The 18755-nt window shown below is 46.0% G+C and overlaps 1 protein-coding gene across 2 annotated transcripts in view; it reads left to right on the plus strand.

Moving 5' to 3' along the window:
* The first annotated feature begins 5187 nt into the window (after positions 1-5187).
* HMGXB3 (HMG-box containing 3) overlaps positions 5188-18755 on the plus strand; it is a 28700-nt gene continuing 15132 nt past the window's right edge. Inside the window, exons 1-11 of one of the 2 annotated variants that reach the window (XM_054978715.1) lie at positions 5188-5351; positions 6951-7205; positions 8704-8878; positions 9626-10192; positions 11481-11579; positions 12829-12960; positions 14498-14931; positions 15241-15416; positions 16036-16127; positions 16536-16634; positions 17440-17589. In XM_054978715.1, coding sequence (XP_054834690.1) covers positions 7060-7205; positions 8704-8878; positions 9626-10192; positions 11481-11579; positions 12829-12960; positions 14498-14931; positions 15241-15416; positions 16036-16127; positions 16536-16634; positions 17440-17589 — 2070 coding nt within the window. In that variant the 5' untranslated portion in view covers positions 5188-5351; positions 6951-7059. The remainder of the gene's footprint in view (positions 5352-6950; positions 7206-8703; positions 8879-9625; positions 10193-11480; positions 11580-12828; positions 12961-14497; positions 14932-15240; positions 15417-16035; positions 16128-16535; positions 16635-17439; positions 17590-18755) is intronic. The other variant, XM_054978717.1, reaches the window with a different exon arrangement.

Consider the following 18755-nt stretch of genomic DNA (forward strand, 5'->3'; position numbering starts at 1 on the left):
TTCATGTGGATAGCCAGCAAGATGTGGATCCAGTATCACCTGTCAGACATTCGTACTAGATGTCTGCCATATATCAGGTACATTACCTAGGGCTCCTGTGTGTTGTGTGTGGGGAAAGGGAAACCTGTTAGCTCCTTATCTTCTCCTGCTGTTTTGTTTATTCATGCCTTCCTGCTATGTCTGAGAAGGGATAGCATTGAAGAACTATTCTCACAGGATAGACTAACAATTCTCCAGGCCTAGATGCTTTGCGTCAAAACTAATGGCCCTGGCTGAGGAAAGGGGGGGGGGAAGAGGGGGAAAGGGGGAGTATAACCATTGATGCTTTGCTTTGTACCAGCATTCCTGTCAACAACCTGTTGGAGTCATGAATTAGTCATGAACTGTGATCCTCTGATAAAGAAATTGATCAGCCTGGTCTGATGAAGTGGAGAATCGGGGGCGGGGGGGGGGGGTCCACCTGTCAGAACCCAACATTTTGACAGGAATTTTCCTCCAATTCTCTCAGACCCGGAGTACTTGCGAAATTCTACTACCTGTGCCAGGGCAGCAGGAGCGGGCAGTAGTACTCCTGTGACGCCCGAGGAACAACCTAATCAAACTAAAGACCCTGCAAACCCGTGTGGGCCCAATGCCAAGGCGTTGGAGGAGAAGGGGGTACAAACCCATGATGGCACAACAGCTTTCTAGACTGGTTGGAGGACACCACACCCGGAGGGGCTCCTCGAGGGAGGGAGAAGAGAACGCAGAAGATCTGATGGAAAAGCCTGTGCAGACGGAGTCTGTTCCTGGGTGAAGGACCACTCCAGAAAGTGGATGGAGAAGACAGTGAACCCAAATTGGAATGAGCAGGGATGAACCCTGCAGCGGCGATTCGGGAGGAGATGGAGGTGCCGAGGTGCAACATGTATGCTCTCTTGGGATTTGTGCACGGCGTGGCGCTTGCCGCAATCCAACCAGACCAACTAATGGAGCCAGGCGGCCATGCAGACCCAGTGGTGGGGGCGCTGGCTAACTAACAACCTGTGTTCCCAGGTGGGCGACGAGGCCAAGAGCTGATGCAACCGGGGCTGCTGCCGGTGGTCTCCGGAGACGGGCCACTGGGGGGTACTTGGCACTTGGGGAAGGAAGAGGGCTGGGGATGCTGCTTCAGCTGCCACTGGAATTACGTAAGCTGGAAACTCGATTTGAAGGAAACCCTGAGGAGCTGGGATACTTCCTAGTGCAAGTGGAGGAATTCCTGAGGGAATGGGGCCCTACCTTCCCCAATGAAGCAATGGGATGTGATTAAACACATTTTGGAAAAGGCTAAACTGGATTATAAGAAACATGCAGCCTGAAAGCGCAGCCCCCAGTGGGCCCTGAAACCAGAGGATAGAGTGTATGTCTCCACCAAGAACTTCAGAGGAGAACAGCCGAGTAAAAAACTTGGTTGGAAATTTCTGGGCCCTTTCCATGTACTCAAACTGATTAATGATGTAACTGTGGAACTGGAGTTGCCTAAAAAACTGAAACATGTACATCCTGTGTTTCATTTCAGTCTCCTGAAGAAAGCCCCAGAACCGGACATGTGGCACCTTGAACAGAGGGCCCCACTCCCCATCATGGTGGATGGGTAGCCTCACCACGAAGTGGACTCTATCCTTGATTCTAAGTGGAAATGGGGTGATACTATCTCATTCAGTGAAAGCATTTTGATAAGGGGCAAACCAAATGGATCAAATCCTCTGATGTCAAAGCTAGTAGACTAGTTCGTGCTTTTCACAGACGCTTTCCTGATAAATCGGGGGTGGGATAAGTTTTGAGGGAGCCGAAATCCCTTCTCGGACATAGCAGGAAGGCATGAATAAACAAAACAGCAGGAGACAGATAAGGAGCTAGCAGGAGGTTTCCCTTTCCCAACACACAGGAGCCCTACGTAAGGTAATTGATGTAAGGCAGACAAGCGTGTCTGACAGCAACTTAAAAACCAAGTACATTTTCAGGGTATGAGCTTTTGAGAGTTAGAGCTCACTTTGTCAGACAAGGGAACATACCTTAAGTTTTCAAAATGCCCTTTTTAAAATAATGATTTTATTGAATGGAATTCTGTAGACAGGGCATAAGCATAATTCATCTGGGCTTGGTAAAAATGTGTAAGGTAGGTCCCCCACACACCAAATAAAACATCACACATTTAAGCTTGTAAAGAATGAAATAAAGCCTTATATTATATTTCTGATATGGCGTAAATAAACCACACCCAGTAATATACCTGCAGTACACTGCCGCCTCCCTGGAACCCTGGACCTGGAACTCCCCATCTTCAAGGCTTGATTCTTGTCTGCAGGAAGCTACTGAGGGCCAGTTTGTATTTTTAAAAATGCCTTCCTGCATATAAACTGTCACCATAGCAGTTTTTTAAAAAGTTTTTATCATTCTTAAGACACAACACTGCCCTAGTCCCTTGACTGCATCCATCACATCCTCCCTCCAGTGCCACCATAGCCTTTTAAAAAAAATCAACAATTGAATATCACTATAATGCTATAACCACTAGTCTAACAAGTTCTCTGAATTACCAGCTTTCATTATTTTAAAAAGTAAGATACAAGGTGAAAGAAATCTCCAGGTCTTCTTGGATAACTGTGGTGCTCTGGACCCCTTTCAGTCTGTATTCAAACCGGGCTGCGGGATGGATTTAGCTCTCATGGCTTTATTTGATGACCTCCTTCTGTATGTAGACAAAGGCCACGCTTCTTTGTTGCTCCTCCTTGATCTATCTGCAGCCATTGATACAGTAGATCATGCCATTCTTCTGACACATTTGGAGGCAGAAATGGGTATCGGGATGTGCCTTGGACTGGTTTAAATCATTCTTTATGGAATAAACTCAAAGGGATACTGTGGGAGACCAGCTATCTTCAGTGTGAGAACTATCTGGGAGGGTTCCACAGGGCGCAGTCTTACCATGTTATTCAACCTCTATGTAAAGCCTCTAGGAGAAATCATTCTTGGCTTTGGAATTGGATGTCATCAGTATGCAGATGACACCCAGCTCTATATCTTGCTATCCAAATCCCCTGGTGATGCAGTAGAGATATTAAGACACTGCCTGACAGCTGTAGTCAAATGGCTGAAAACTAACAAATTGAAACTGAACCCAGACAAGATGGAAATGATGCTAGTTTGGAAGGAGGAGGTACTGTGCTCCCCACTTTTGATAGGGTTCAATTGATCCTTGTAGATTCAGTTAAGAGCTAGGGGTTATACTTGATTCAGCATTGCAGCTGCAAAAAACGCCTTCTTCAAAGATGGCCCCCTACCTTGAAACAGCAGAAGTAGCCACTGCATGATGAGGTCACTTCAGTGATGTTATTGCACAGGGGCACCCCCTTCACTTGGGCCTGCCTTGAGCAGCAAGGCAGCCCCCCTCCCCACTTGCCTTCCTGCTTCTCCACCTGTCACACTGCCGGGGTGCCCAGCAGTGCTGGTGAAGGGGCGAGAAGGCAAGCGAGGTGGCAGCCCGCTTCCTCGCTTGTCTCCCCGCTGCCTGCCCCACTGGCGGGGTGCCCGCGGCTCCGGCAAAGGGACGGGAAGGCGAGCAGCAAGGCAGCGGGCTTCCCTGCTTGCCTCCAGGCTTTCCCTCCTGCCACGCCGCCGCCGGGAGTGCCTAGCAATGCCAGTGAAGGAGCGCCCAGGAGTGCTGGCGAAGAAGGAGCGAGAAGACAAGAGAGGAGGCAGCCCGCTCCCCCCCCCCCCCCGCTGCGAGGCAGCCAGCCTTTCCTCTTGCCTCCTCGCTTCCCTGCCTGCGCCCCGCTCGGTGAAGGGGCCAAGAAGGCAAGTGAGGAGGCAGCTTGCTTCCCCGCTCGCCACCTCGCCTGTGTCGCCGCCATAGCCCCTGGCTCGCTGGGCGCTGAAGCAGGCGGCAGCGGCAAAGGAGCTACGCCTCTGCTCCCCGCTTCCCCGCCTGCTACAGCGCCAGGGCGCCCAGCAGTGCTGGCGAAGGGGTGAGGAGGCAGCCTGCTTTCCCGTTTGTCTCCCCACTTCTCCGCCTGCCATGCCGCCGGGGCGCCCGGCAGTGCTGGCGGCGAAGGGGCGAGGAGGCAGCCTGCTTCCCCTCTCTCCTCCCCAACTGTGGCGGCGCTGGAGCGCACCAAGGCAGGTGGCAGCAGCAAAGGGGCGCCCCTGGGGGCGGGGTAGGGGCCAGGTGCCCCCTCAAAATTTTTCATAGGGGTGGCCGCCCCCCCTCCCCCTGCATGCTACGCCTCTGCTCCTTGCTTCCCCGTCGGGCGCCCAGGAGTGCTGGAGAAGGAGCGACAAGGCAAGAGAGGAGGCATCCCGCCCCCCCCCCCCGCCCCCAGCACTGGCGGTGTGCCCGGCAGCTCCGGTGAAGGAATGGGAAGGCGAGCAGCGAAGCAGCCAGCCTCCCCACTTGCCTGCCTGCACCCCTATGCAAAATTTTGAGGGGGCACCTGGTCCCTGCCCCCAGGAGCGCCCCTTTGCTGCTGCCACCTGCCTTGGTGCGCTCCGGCGGCACCGCAGGCGGGGAGGCGAGAGGGGAAGCAGGCTGCCTCCTCACTTGCCTTCTCGCCCCTTCGCCGCTGGCATTGCAGGGCGCCCTGGCGGCGTGGCAGGCGGAGAAGCAGGGAGACAAGCGGGAAAGCGGGCTGCTGCCTCCTCACTTGTCTTCTCGCACACTAGTGGTGTGCCTGGCAGCTCCGGTGAAGGAATGGGAAGGCGAGCAGCGAGGCAGCCAGCCTCTCCCCTTGCGTCCCCGCCTGCGCTGCGCCCGGTGAACTGGAGCCCCCCCCCCCCTTTGCTGGGCGCTGAGGCAGGCAGCAGCGGCAAAGGGGCGCTCCCGGAGAGCCATAGACCAGGTGCCCCCTCGGCCAGGCGGCCAGGCGGCCGCCCCCTTAGCCCCCTGCAAGGCTATGCCTCTGTACCGAACTGAAAACACATGGAAATGTCTCGGGATTTTAATACCAGTTATAAGAAACCGCCTGCAATTGGGCGCTGACCCTCCAGTCCACAGGCTTCGCTCTAGGATCCTGGATAGGCTTCCGACTCACCCTTCTCGTGCACGGATTTTCTTAACTCTATGGCTTTTCCCCTTAGCTGATGCTCACTCGGATGTTCATGCCTAGGGTGACCTGTAGACACCGGAAGAACTCGTAGAGGGTGAGATTCCGGTACGGTGCCTGGATTAAGCTCCACTTTGGGTATTCCCAATAAAGTGTTAATGGCCGAGGCGTCTCTTCTTGCATTAGCGAATGTTAGAGTTTCCTTGAGTAGAGTGGCCTAATCCCGCTCCTCGGTATGCTGAAGCTACAGCGTTTTCTCCTGCTGACCGTCCCATCCTGCGCGCCCAGGTAAGTTCAGGGGCGCGCTGGAAAGCGGTACAGCGCTCGCCTTGAATGAGCGCCTCAACTACGTAATGCCTTTGGTAGTTGAGTGAGTGCAGCGAGTTGTAGGGGACCCTGTTTATCAGCACCTCCTCCCCGTACTTAAGCTTGCTGCTGGCGATGCCCAGATCTGCTTTGATATCGGAGGCAAATGAAGTTGAAGGAGCACTTTTAGGCTCTAGGGTCCATTAGGAGAATGGAGGAAGGTTCATGAAAAACTGAAGGAGGGGCACAGTTCTTATTTACTCTTATGCCCCAATGTAATAAAAATAACTCTCTTCTAAGCGCTTTTCTGCATTGTTTCTGCATCGAGGTGTTTGTTCCGTTCAGGGTAGATACTATAAGATATGCCCCTAAAGATTTTACAGGTCAGAATTTAAAGTAGAAATTGGAAAGCAAGCGGTGTAGAAATACTCTGATCTGCCTTCAAAACTGTAGAAATGTATTTAAAATGTTTATTGTTGAACTTTTTTTTGTTTTAATGCTTAGTATTTGTAATGAATGTTTGATCACAGTGAACCAGTTCAGATCTGTAGTGGCTCTCTCATACACAGCAATTTTGTTTCTTACGTGGATATTACTTCTGGCAAGCAAAGCTGTGACGTGTGCCCATGGGTTCAAAACTGTTCACATATTGCAAACCTACAGTTAATTGTTGATAACTTGTAAGTAAGTATGTGCAATAAAATCCTTCCCAAACTTGCATTGTTGCAGTTTTGGGAACAATCACAGCAAAGCCAGGATGGCTGCCATATAGGTGGGAACGGGAAAAAACTACTGCCCAACAGCATTGAACCCAGGGCAGATAAACCACATGGAAATGGCCCACATGGCCATCCCTAGCCCCTGGCCATTTCCACACAATTTATCTTCCCTGGGTTCAGTGCGGTCAGGAAGCAGTTTTTCCCCTGCTTCCTGACAGCATTGTGGTTCATTTGTGCACACATTCCCCTGCAAGTTTCTCTGGCTTTTCTCTGATCTTTTCCAAACCTGCTTTGGAAAGGCCCAAGTGGCCTTGAGGAAGGGGGGAATATCTGATGCCAGGGGACTGGGGTAGGGAAACTTTGGGGAAACCTGCCATATGGAAGCCTCATTGTTGCTGTACTGTATCTTCAGCTGCACCAAGAATGGGGAAACAACACAAGTTGGTGCCTGTGTTGAAACCATGCCTGTGATGGCACCACCAAGAGGCTTTTAAAATTAGTAATTAATACAATCAATGTACCAATATAATGATCTGTCAGTTATGGGTTAAACAGGCCCCTGGTGGTGGATGGGGAAAGCAAAATGCAGGGAAACCTGCCAGCTGGAAGTCTTGTAGCTGCTGTGCTGCATCAGCAGCTGCCGCAACAATGAAGCGTCCATTGGAGAGTGCTTCTGTTTGGAAAAGCCCTTACACTGTGTCTTTCTCTCAGAGACTCAAATCATCCCAGTAGCCTGCGATGTTTAGACCTGTAGGTATCATTCCTACTGGACTAGGAGCTGTCAGAACTATAGTGGTTTTATGTTAGATAGATCTAAGGATTTCTTTGTCATATTGATGTATTCTGGATCTGTGTCTTTCAGCCAAGATTTTCAGTCATGAGTCTTTCAGACACGAGGACCGATTTTATACCATGTAACAGAGAGGGTTTAATGACTTGGAGAGAGTCTAACTTGGGATTTCTGTCTAGTAATGGAGGCTCCATATGATGGTAGTGAAGTAACTGTAGTAATGGAGGAGATAGAAGGTACATACACCTATGCGTCTCCTGTGCCATCTAAAAAGAAGAAAAAATATAGAAGTCCTGGAGATCAAGGGGAAAAAGCTAAAAAACCCAGGTGAGTGATTTTTTTTGTTAATGGGTTAATACATAAACAGCTTTCTTTTTAGGATGACTTCACATACAGAATGATTTCCTAACACTCATACTTGGCTAAAATAGGCCTTTATTCATGAACACAGACCAAAAAAATCAAGTCTTAAGCACTGTGAATAGAAACCAGTCTGTCATGAGTCTTATCAATAAACAGTGTAGATACATCTGGCATTTTTTGTTAGACCCTTGATAGGAAATGTGAAACAAAGTATTGACTTTTTCTATGAGTTTAGTATGCAGTGGCAAAGTGGTAAGTCTTTGAGTTTGTAATAAGTGTATTATTTTGAATTTGTTTCAGTGAAGTATCTTCTTATAGAAACCCTTGAGTGCCTGAGAGAACTCCTGAAGAAAACTTGTGTGATTTGTTTACAATAAAAAGCAGGTTATAGCAAGATAGATTGTGTGTCTACCACTATTAGCTGGTGTAGAGAGTATCTGTGTCCCTTCTATATTAATGAAATCAAAAGTGTAAGAGCAAGAGCAGGCAATGGATTGCTGTACACCTATGATAGGATACAGAGTGGCTCTAGCTCCAGCGTGTGTTCTAACTGGAGTGATAAAAAGTCCCATAGTATGTAGCTTTCAGATCTAGTCTTTATACAACCTTGTTTACAGAAAACTTTCTTATATTTTCTTACTACTTATTCAGAAACAGATCTGTGAATCCTGGTGAGTGTGGGATAGGTGTGTTTATTTTTTATTTAGTTTACAAAATTTCTACTTGGTTTTCTGCTCTTGGAAGGGCTACCAAGGTAACTATCAAAATAAAACATATGAAATAAAATCACATTTTAAAATCATCCCCAGCTTCCAACACATCATTAAAAAATTAAAACCAGAGCTAAAATACGTGCAAAAACATTAAAAAAAATTAAAACATTAAGCAGTATGGAGGGATCACTTAGGAAATGCCAAACAAAACAAAAGTCTTTACCTGCTGGCAGACTATGTAAACAGAAGGGGCAGACAAATCTCCCCGGAGAAAATTCCAAAGTTTTGGTGCACTTACCAAGAAGGCCCTTTCCTGGGTTGCCACCTGCCTAATCTCAGAAGATGGGGGCACCTTAATAGGGCTTTGGAAGATGACTGCCATGATTGGACAAGTTCATAAGGAAGTACGTAGTTCTTCCAAACCATATAGGGCTATAAAGGTTGGCACCAGCACCTTAAATTGTGGCCAGAAACAAATTGGGAGCTAATGTAGATGGGCCAAGACTGGAGTGACATGGTCTGTACTATTCACTCCAATCAGCATTCTGCCTGCACCAGTTAAAGTTTCAGAACACTTCTCAAAGGCAGTCCTCTGCTCAGGAAGACCCCTGCTGGCTAAGCAGTCAAAGTTGATAAAAGACACTCCTGGCCACAGCTGCCAGCTGTTTATCCAGCAGAAGCCCCAAGTTCTTTGATTCGTGTCATATTTTGAGCAGGTTTTAAAAGGCTGGCTTTTGTTTACTTTTCAGATCTGCATACCTTCTGTATTACTATGACATATACCTGAAAGTTCAACAGGAGCTCCCACATCTTCCCCAGTCTGAAATTAACAAGAAGATCAGTGAAAGCTGGAGGCTGCTCAGTGTGGCTGAGAAAAGTTATTATTTGGAGAAGGCCAAATTAGAGAAAGAAGGTTTAGACCCGGTAATTTAACTTGTATGAGTAGCTTCTTTTCATGACACTTCCAGGCATGACAATAATTGTAGCTAGCATATGATGCTCTATATGGAAAACCTAAAAGAATGAAATGCTGAAAGTATCGTGGCTTCATTTCATTCTAAATTTCACTGTTGTTTCAAGAAAAAAACAGCTCTTTAGAGCTGTCAAGCATCTAGGGTTCTTTAAGCTGCTACTTCTCATCTTCTAATGTCTCTGGAAAAATTCCAGGAACCTGGGAGCTTGGGCCCCTGCAAATTTTGGTACAAGTACCTAGGCACTTAAAATGGCCCTGTTACAATGCATTTGTCAGAAGGCTTATCATTAACATAAAATGCTTGAGTGCAACTGACTGGACTAATGTTTGATACAGTATCATCTATAGTATTTATAGATCATTAATTTTTGTCTACTTTATAGAGTGCTTTAAAGTAGTTACAAAAACCACTGTTGTGAAGCAGCCACCTGTACACGCAATGAATGCATATGAACTTGGGGGATGGGGGAAAAGTAGGCGCACACTACAGTAAGAATGCAGTGGTGGGCCTAGATGGAGGAATTTCCTTAAGCTTTCAAATGGAAAGAGCAAATGAGCTTACTGAGAGCATTAATGGCAGTTTTTCTAAAAATAAGGAGGCCTTGGTAGTCTTTTGCCTTCTGAAGCAGTGATGTGTGAAGGATGCATTAAAACAACAGTCTGATTGTTGTTCTCATCTCACCTTTTTTTTTTTGTAGAACTCGAAGTTGTCTTCCCTGACTGCTGTAGTTCCTGACATTCCAGGTTTCCGGAAAATCCTCCCTCGTTCAGATTACATAATTATTCCCAAAGGCACTCTACAGGAAGAGAAGAGTAAGCAGCACTTGGAACTCTGCGTGGCCCAGGGCCAGACAACATCAGAAGGACTAACAGCTTCTGCTAATGCCACGGGTGCTTCCCACAGTGCTGTGCAGAACATCCTTTCTATAGAAGCCCATCAAATTGGCATTTCTGAGCAGTGTATTGCCGTTGAAAGGGTTGCAGAAGACCCTGCCTCATTTGTTCAGTCAGACACAATAGAAGAAGTTGTTGCATCAGAAATCTTGTCTCACTATGCCCAACCTACTGCACATAAAGTAGCCGGGGATGTCATCTTGGATGAAACTCCTTTGGAAGTAGGAGATAACTATCCATATCAAACAGCCAGCGTGGTTATTGAAGAGACTTTGGTTAACAGCTCCTCAGACAACCCCAATGGGGGTGTTAGTGTGGCACAACCACAGGTTTCAGATGGCCTCTCTGTGGTAACAGTGGTGACCAGAAGAGTAAGTAAAGATTATGGTAGTTTCTCTTCTTCCTGTTTTCAGATTTACATTCCAATCTTACGCATTTCCCCCCTGGAAGTAAGTTCCATTAATATCACTGGCACTTACTCTTAAGTAAGTGTGTATAGGATTCCTCTTGCTGTTTATGGTGTAGGATCTCTACTGTTTTGTAGCTTTGTTGATAGATCAAGGTAGTTGTCTCCATCCCTGCAGATTATAATGGACTGCATCCAAGGAACTATGAGTGGAGCTCTGTTGGAGAAGTTTCCTACTTCCCTTTTCCTTCTGCAACCCACGGTGTTCTCTTGGAATGGTGCTGGGTATATTGGGGGCCTGCAGTGAAGGGGACATCATTGAAAGTTATGTAGTAGTGAATGACTGGTGAAAAAAAGCATTAGATATGGTCCTGTACCTGTTGTTAAACCTCTAGTCCCAAGGAAAAAATATTTAAAACTCTTCTTTGACCAAGTAGTAAAGGTAGGATTTGATATATCGGAGTCTTATTAACAGAATAATAAACAGAAACATCAGTGATTTCTTTCAAGTATTGTCTAGGATTCTGTTTAGATCTTCAGATCTAGGGATGGAAACGTGGGCCACCTTCATTTAAATTGATTTCTACCTTTAGAAAAATGTCAGGTATGTAGCTGGGTTGGTAAGCAGTAGAACAAAATAATTTGAGTCTAGTTGTGCCTTAGAGACCCAACAAGATCTTTAGTGTATAAGCTTTCGAGAGTCAGAGCTCCCTTCTTCAGATACAGGGATCAATGAAGATCCCTGAGCCTTTATATCCCAATCAGGAGGTGGGTGGGGATCGCAGCATGAGATTGCTGAAATTGAGATCATTTACAAGTTCAGAACAATGGACCCCTCACCCCACCCCATGGAGCTCAATAGAGAGAGAGGGTTTTTATTTTGCTACAGAAGCTAATTTCTGCTCTAATCAGCTGCATTGTACCTTTATATCCTGACTCCCTTTTCTTCACACCACCCACCTCCTAACTGGGATATAAAGGCTCAGGGACCTCCACTCCTCTCTGTATCTGACAAAGGGAGCTCTGACCCTAAAAATCTTGTTGGTCTCTAGGATGACATTGAACTCAAATTCTGCTGTTCTACTACCTTTAGAATGATTCTAGATGCTTTCATTGGGAAAACAAGCAATCTATTAAGCAAACCTAATTTCTGGATGTCTTGTTGCTTTTGTATATAAGGATGAATGACTGTGATGAATGACTAGGGCATAGATAAAAAGTTGCACGTTTTTTACTCTGATTTTTATTTGTAGGACAGAGAAGAATGTAATTCTTCAACACCGACTGCACAGTTCATTATGCTACCTCTGCCAGCCCATTCTGTTCTGGAAAATCCGGCATCAATCAAACTGGTGAGTTCAGGAAATGCTGAGGCCATCTCTCTTGGAAAGCTGTTCATTTTTCATGCATTATAGTGATACAGGTCTAGTTCTGAGGGAAGCGATCTTTCTCACACCTTAATGAGTTCTTCTTTTGCCCAGTTACTCTGTAAAGATAGCAGGCGCAAGGCCTGAGGAGGTAGGTATGCCCTGGAAATTGGAAATGTTGCTACTGCTTCACTTAGCTTGTGCCATGACTTTGTAGAAATGGCAGGGAAGAGGATCCAGTAGGGCAGGTTGGTTGATAAGTGAATTCAGCCAATACACTTCCTGGTCTGCAGAAACACCCAAACTGTGAAGGGGCGTTTTTCATTGAAGCTTAAACCGCCCTAGGAGGATGGCTGCATATTCCAGGGTAGAGGTCCGTGATCAGTTCCTCTCACATTTAGCTGCCGGACTGAAGTGAGGAATGCAGCCTGCTTTCTAGCTCCCTCCTGCACTTACACAGGGAACTAACTGGTCACCTTCTGTCTCTGTTCTCTGGCTGCACACAAAAGCGAAAGCAATTGTATGTTTCCTATGCTTCCTGCTCACATCATTAAGATGTAAAGCAAGGCTGCTTTAATGCAATACAAATCAAATCTGGCATAATAGCCACAGATGGATTAACCTTTGGCTTTCTGCAGTGGAAAATGAACTGTTTTAAAGCATACCAGTTTAGTGGGAGTGAAGTGGAAGAAGCAAGAGTATTTCATCCTCAGTAAATTCCCTCAAACTCTGGCTAACACGAGCTGCATGAGGGGCTGCCCAGATTAGGCTTTTGTCCAGAGAGCCATGTGAACATAGTGCATGTGATCCTGCCCTACGGGTGCAATCCTGTTTCTACTCCCACCACCTGGCAGTGGTCTGTTCATACCCCTGGTCCAGTGTGCCAGCAAGCAGAGAAACCTATTCATTGGGATGATTGGCCGTTTCACTTATTTAATGAAAGAAGTAATGTTTTGTGTTTCCCCAGTACACCAGTTTCAGATATATTGCATGTATAGCCTATAGATTTAAGAGATTAAAACCTCTGCCCTCTTCACCTCACCCTTCCTCCATGACCAGATCTTATACAAATTTCCTTTCTGGGAGAAGTATTTAACTTTCTGTAAGTCAGTCATAAAGCATGTAATTTCTGTTGGGTAATTCTGGGGGCTCAGAATGTATGCTTGCTGAGAGGCAGGAAACTTAATGATGTAAATCCTTGTTCTGTGAAATAATTCGTGCCCTATCACTTCAGACAACTACTTACACTCGCAGAGGGCATGGAAATTGCTCCAATCCTAGCTGCTCCTTCACTTATGTGACCAGACACAAACCACCCAAATGTCCTATGTGTGGCAACTTCCTGGGAGGAAAATGGATTCCAAAGGTATGTTTCAGATTTTGAAAAATGCAGCTAACTTTTTTACTTTGGTTTTTAATCCAGAAAATAAAAGCGTGAAAGTGGTGATTCAACATTTTTGTAGAAATGGTGGATCTCCTGAACCTTTGTGCATAGCAGGAAGAGTATGAAAAGGATTTACACCATACTTGCAAACATTCTAGACTGAGGGTGGTTGATAATACAAACTACCCTTTAATTTTCAAGTGGAAATTTGTTTTAGATGCTCTTCCTTAGACTGAGTCAGAGCTCACCATTTGAAATATACAAACTGAATTCCTGCAAAAGACTGTCCCTAAGCTTTTACAAAGTTTTGCATAGAACAAATCTACCAATAATCAGTTGGTTTGGTATAGACTATCATGGGCAGATGGACAGTAGCCTGTGGTGTAATTCTCAGTAGTACATTCACAACTTCCCGTCTAGTGTTTGTAGTATCAAAACTGGCCCTGAATACTAGTAGTCTTGACTGACAAATGCCACAATGACATAGATATTGTCACTTCTGCATGTTTTCTATCTGCTATCATGACAAAACTACCCTTTCTCTGTACCTCATATGGGCCTTCTGTAGACAGGAGCATAGTGGCTTGGATCCTATGACTCGCACATGAAAGGCCATGCACAGACTTCATTCTTGCCCCCTCCCTTCCCCCAGTGGCTTCCAGCACCTCCAGAACTAATGTGTGTTTAAATTTACAATAATTGGAGAGTCCTGGAAAGGCACCTCAAGCACAGGGGTAGATAAACTATAATAAAATGTCATCATTTAAAGTATGGCAATGAAAGTCAGAATTCTTGATTGTGCCGAGACTTTGATCCTTTGATCCTTTCTAGACTGTTTTTATTTATTTAGAGAGTTTATGCACTAGCTCTTCATCACCTCTTGTGGGGGGCTTTCTGACTTCTACAGCAAGTGCTTTTTCTCCTGCTACTTTTCTTACAGTGAAATCCTAAGTAAAGTTACTCCAGTCTAAGCCCATTGATTTCAGTAGGCTTAGACTGGTGTAACTCTGCTTAGGATTTCACCGTTATTCATGCTTTTTTACACCTTCAGAGGAGTTAGCCTTGTTAGTTTGTAGTTACAAAATAGTAAAAAGTCCAGTAGCACTTTTAAGATGCATCTGACGAAGAGAGCTGTGATTTTTGAAAGCTTATACCTCAATAAAGTTGGTTAGTCTTAAAGGTACTACTGGATTTTTTTACTTTTTACACCTTGTGCCTGATAGGGCAGCTTGGAGAAGGTTTGCCACATGTTCTTGTTATGAAAAGGTCATCTGTTTTCTGGCTGTTTCTCTGTATGTGTGGTCTATGGAAAATGGTGCAAAGTAAAGATGTTGTGATGGGGATAATGGGTAGACATACTTGTTTTGTAATGTTAGTGCCTCCTCTTCAACCATTAATCATTCATTTCTTTCTCCTGTCTGCGCTTCTCAGGTTTTTTCGCAATATTTGAGTATGGTTGGTTGCAAACATCTAAAATGAAATGAGTGTGATACTGATTGCAAGTGTTTTGTGCTTTCAGGAGAAGCAGATGAAAGGCAAATCAGATCCAAATTCGGGTGTGCCTATAAAAACATTGGGGCCCAAAAGAAGTCAGCCACCATTAGCCTTAGGACAGACAATGGTACAGGATGTTGCATCGAAATGTACTCTAGAGATCTCTGAAGCTGTCAGCCAGCTACTGAACACAGCTCCTGCTGGGGAGCAGATGCAGGAGACTGAGTGGGAAGAAGTGATAATCTCCGAGGCTCACATCCTTGCAAATAACATTCAGCCAGAGGAACAAGGGAGTGCTCCTGCAGTTATTCAGCTTCAAGAGAGCTCTGCATGCATAGACTCTTCATTAGAACAGAAGGAGAGGGAGAATGAAGGGCTGGAGACCCCGACATCCACTGAAACGATGAATTCTGCAAATACGCTTTCAAACCCAGTGCCCGCAGTGAAACAAACAATGGGGTAAGTCAGTTTTCTGTGGAGAAGTCAGAGTTGGTGCTGTGCTGCTGTGTAAATCCAAATAACATGCTGGAATTTCTCAGTGCATTTTGAAACAACAACTTCAAATAACTTTTATTTTCCACCCTGTTTAGAAAAGTTCTTAACAGATCTGTGTATGTGCCTGTGAGTCAAAGCTGTTTGTCGCCCTCTGTGTTTCATTTAGACAATGACAGATCAGTTTAAAACCCACAGCTTTGCCCCAGGCAGATTGTAACTGTTGCTAGCATGTATAATCTCTGGAGTTCTCAACTGCATATTTTGCCTTTTCAGAGGTGATGGCCTTGGCACTGCACCCAAAGGTCAGGAGCAGAAAAGCAAAGCAAGACCCAAGCCATCCTTGCTGGCGGCTGCAAGACCCATGAGAGCAATTTTGCCTGCACCTTTCGGCATGGCGAGAGAAACCAAGACAGAGCAACCCAGTTGTCGGCAGTCATTTCCAAATAATGGTAAAGCCCAGAAGAGGGGGCTGCATTTTCTGAATAGTAGGCCTTCACTCTACAGCTGTAGGTTTGATGATTAGAAGTTACTATCTTAGTGCAACTTTTGGAAAGAGAGTGCTCAGAGCATGCGTGATGCAGTGTCATGACCTCTTGTTCTGTAAATGCAGCCTGAGATGTCAGTTTCACCTACTGTTGTGAGATAACTTTTAAAGCACTGGTACTCACTCTGCAGCTAGTGGACAGTCACATTCGTGGTCACCATTAGCCAAAAGAGCTACATTTATTTCCATCCCTAGCATGATGCTTGCACCTTAGGGAGGCTTGCAGCTAATCTATTTCTCTGGTGGCAGCTGTTTCTTGGTGGGAGCCACTTCTCAACCACAAACCCCATCAGACTTGCCCACATTCTTGAATATTCCACGCAGAAACAGTGCTTAGAAAAGCCACAGGCGGCATGCCAAAGAGCCTCATGTGGCTCCAGAGCCACTGAGTGATACTGCAATCATTTGGAGATGATTGACTGCAGCACAATGCATATCTGCATTTTTGCTGGAATATAGAATTAAACTTAGCGATGCAGATTTTTTTGATACACTAAATACCCCATTCTTGTTTGTTCTTTAAGAAAAAAATTCCCTTGTAAGAATCTCAGGACTGAAGCCCAATACTTTGAAGCAGCTGGGCCAATCTCCCCTGCCCACTGTAGAAGAACATAAGGTAACTGCATGTTTAGTTTGAATGTTCTTTTATTGTCCTAGAATGCATATATTAATATGCAGTGTGGATTCAGTTCTCTAATGTGAATTGAGGGAGAAAATAGTACATAACTTATGTACTTGAGTAGAGTTTATTTTGCATGCCTCAGTCTTTGACCTATAGATGTTAGTTCCTTGTGGTTTATGAGAGGCCAGGACCTTGTGTCTGTAATAGTTTGAACAATTCTTTAGACAATAGCTTGGTAGTCCATAGGTACGTTACATGAATTGTGAAGTGAATAGTGAAGTTGTGATAGTGAGGAAAAAGAGAATCACATTTTTTCTGGGGAAGATTGCAGGTTCGGAAGGAACTAATAATGTATCTGACTTAGTTTTATTTCTCTTTTGCCTCCTTGTTCTCAATCTAAAGCGTCATGGCAACACAAACAGCTCAGCATCTCAGGTCAAAGTGGTGGAGGTCAAGCCAGATGTATTCCCTTCTTACAAGTACAGCTGCACTGTAACCCTGGTAAGAATCTTTAGACATCGGATGGCTTCTCAGACTGTGTTGCCTGAAGTTGCTGCTTAGTCTTTAAAGGAGAATATGGATGGGCTCTCTCACATTCCTGATTGGCAAGAATCATCTTTTTGTCAAGCAAAATTAATTGTGGCCTGGTCAACTGGACCTATCAAAGCCTTTGCTATTTGAAGCCTTGGAAGCTTCCTGGATTTCAAGCAGGTTTTTAAAAGATGAAACCTACTCCATTGACCTTAACTGAATTTGAAAGTGAAAGCTTTGCTGTGTCATTCACCCATCCTTTGAGTCTCTCAGTCCCTTGTGGTTTAGTTTCTGGGTCACTTTCTACCTGCTCTTCTTTTTCTTGCATTATGTTCTGCCATTATTTTAGTCCCTAAATGTTTACAGATTGATTTGCTCATAAATGTTGCAGCTGCTAGTGCAAGGGCATATGTGGCTTTTGTTTCCCACGTGTGGTGGCTCATACTAATGCAGGGAAATGTTTCCATGTGTACAGACATTATCTTACTTGACATTAACCCTTCTTGGATAATAATTGTCTTGGCTCCTTCTTGCCTGTTCATGAATACAAGCCTCCAATACTCATAGGGAGTTTACATAGGTGTCTTAATTTATGTACATATGGTATTTATAGCAGACCCTGAAGCAAACAGTTTTAGCTAGAAGTACCGTGACTGTGTCATATTTAATCTTATTTTTGGTAAGAAGGAAGTAGACATATACACACATCACAAGGCAACTGGATGTCTATTTATATAAAGCAAAGTGGATAAAGAACTAGTCTCTCTGCCTGCAGGATCTGGGGCTGGCAACGTCACGAGGTAAAGGGAAGTGTAAGAACCCTTCTTGCAGCTATATATACACCAATCGGCACAAGCCTCGGATCTGTCCCAGCTGTGGCTACAATCTTGCCAAAGACAGAACTGAAAAAACAGGGAAAGCCCTGGTGAGTTGTTGTTCATTTTTATTTTTATTATTATGCCTGGAATCATTAGGTGCAATATAGAAATTTTAAAAAATAGGTGCTATGTGACAGTTGTGAGCCCAGAAGCTTGCATTTGGTAATCCAAGAAAGACAAGGCTCCAGAAGGAGCACAGGTAGGTGTTTGACTGCCAGACAGTGGGAGATTTTTGGCATCCCCCCCAAAGCAGGCAGAGCTGGCACTTTGAAGTCACAGGTGTCGGGTTCTGCCATGGGCTGTACACTGGCACACCTGACTTCAACTCTGGAAAGCCATCAGGGATGGTGCAGGGCCTTGCTCCGTGGAAGGAGCGGGGTATACCTCACCCTCACTCCCGCTCAACCCACTCGCAGGCCTGCTCAACCTGGCTGACTCCCAGCTGCTTCCTCCTGCCTCCAGCTGCCCAAAGCCTTCACCCTCCCCTCCCCTCCTCTCCTCTCCTCCTCCTTGCTTGTTGTTCTCTCCCTTCTTCTTCTTCTTCTCTCTCTCTCCTCCTTCTTTCACCTCTCTCCTAAACAACTCACCATCTTCCCACATCCTGCTCCTAACTCGCCACCCCACCTTGGAAGAGAACTTCCCTTATATCCCTTCTCCCATTTCCAGCTTCATCTGCCAACCACACTCCCCATCCCTCTAGCCATGGCTGTAGCTGTCCTAGGCAGCTAAACCTGTGGTCACTTCGTTGGCCTCTGTGGGCAGCCACACCTGTCTCCTTGCTGACTGCCAGGCTTCCTCTACTGAATGCCTCAGGCTGCTTTGCTCCCAGTCTCACCTGACTCTGGCTAATCCCTTCTAGCCTGCCTGCAGGCTGGGGTGTGGCCCTGTGGTGCCTTGGCTGCCTTCCCTCTACTGCTGGTAAGGTTGCTGGCTGGTTTGCTGCTGGCTGTCCCTGCTTCCTGTGCCTTCTCCCTCTGCTCTGGTCCTCTCCTGGTTGTCCTCACTCTCCCTGCCTGGGCTCCTAGCCTCCCACTGGAGGGTGGGGCTAGCTGGCTTCCACCTGCCCCTTCTAACCCTCTGGGGCTTGGGTGCTTCCTTCCCTCCCTTGGATGCTGGCAGGTTCTAGCCCTGGGTGTCTGTTGAGGTGGCAGGGCAGCTGGGCAGCTGTCTCCCGGCTGTCTCCTGTCCCCTCTTCCCAGCAAGTCCGGGGGCT

Source organism: Eublepharis macularius, chromosome 4, assembly GCF_028583425.1.
Source record: "Eublepharis macularius isolate TG4126 chromosome 4, MPM_Emac_v1.0, whole genome shotgun sequence".
NCBI lineage: Eukaryota > Metazoa > Chordata > Lepidosauria > Squamata > Eublepharidae > Eublepharis > Eublepharis macularius.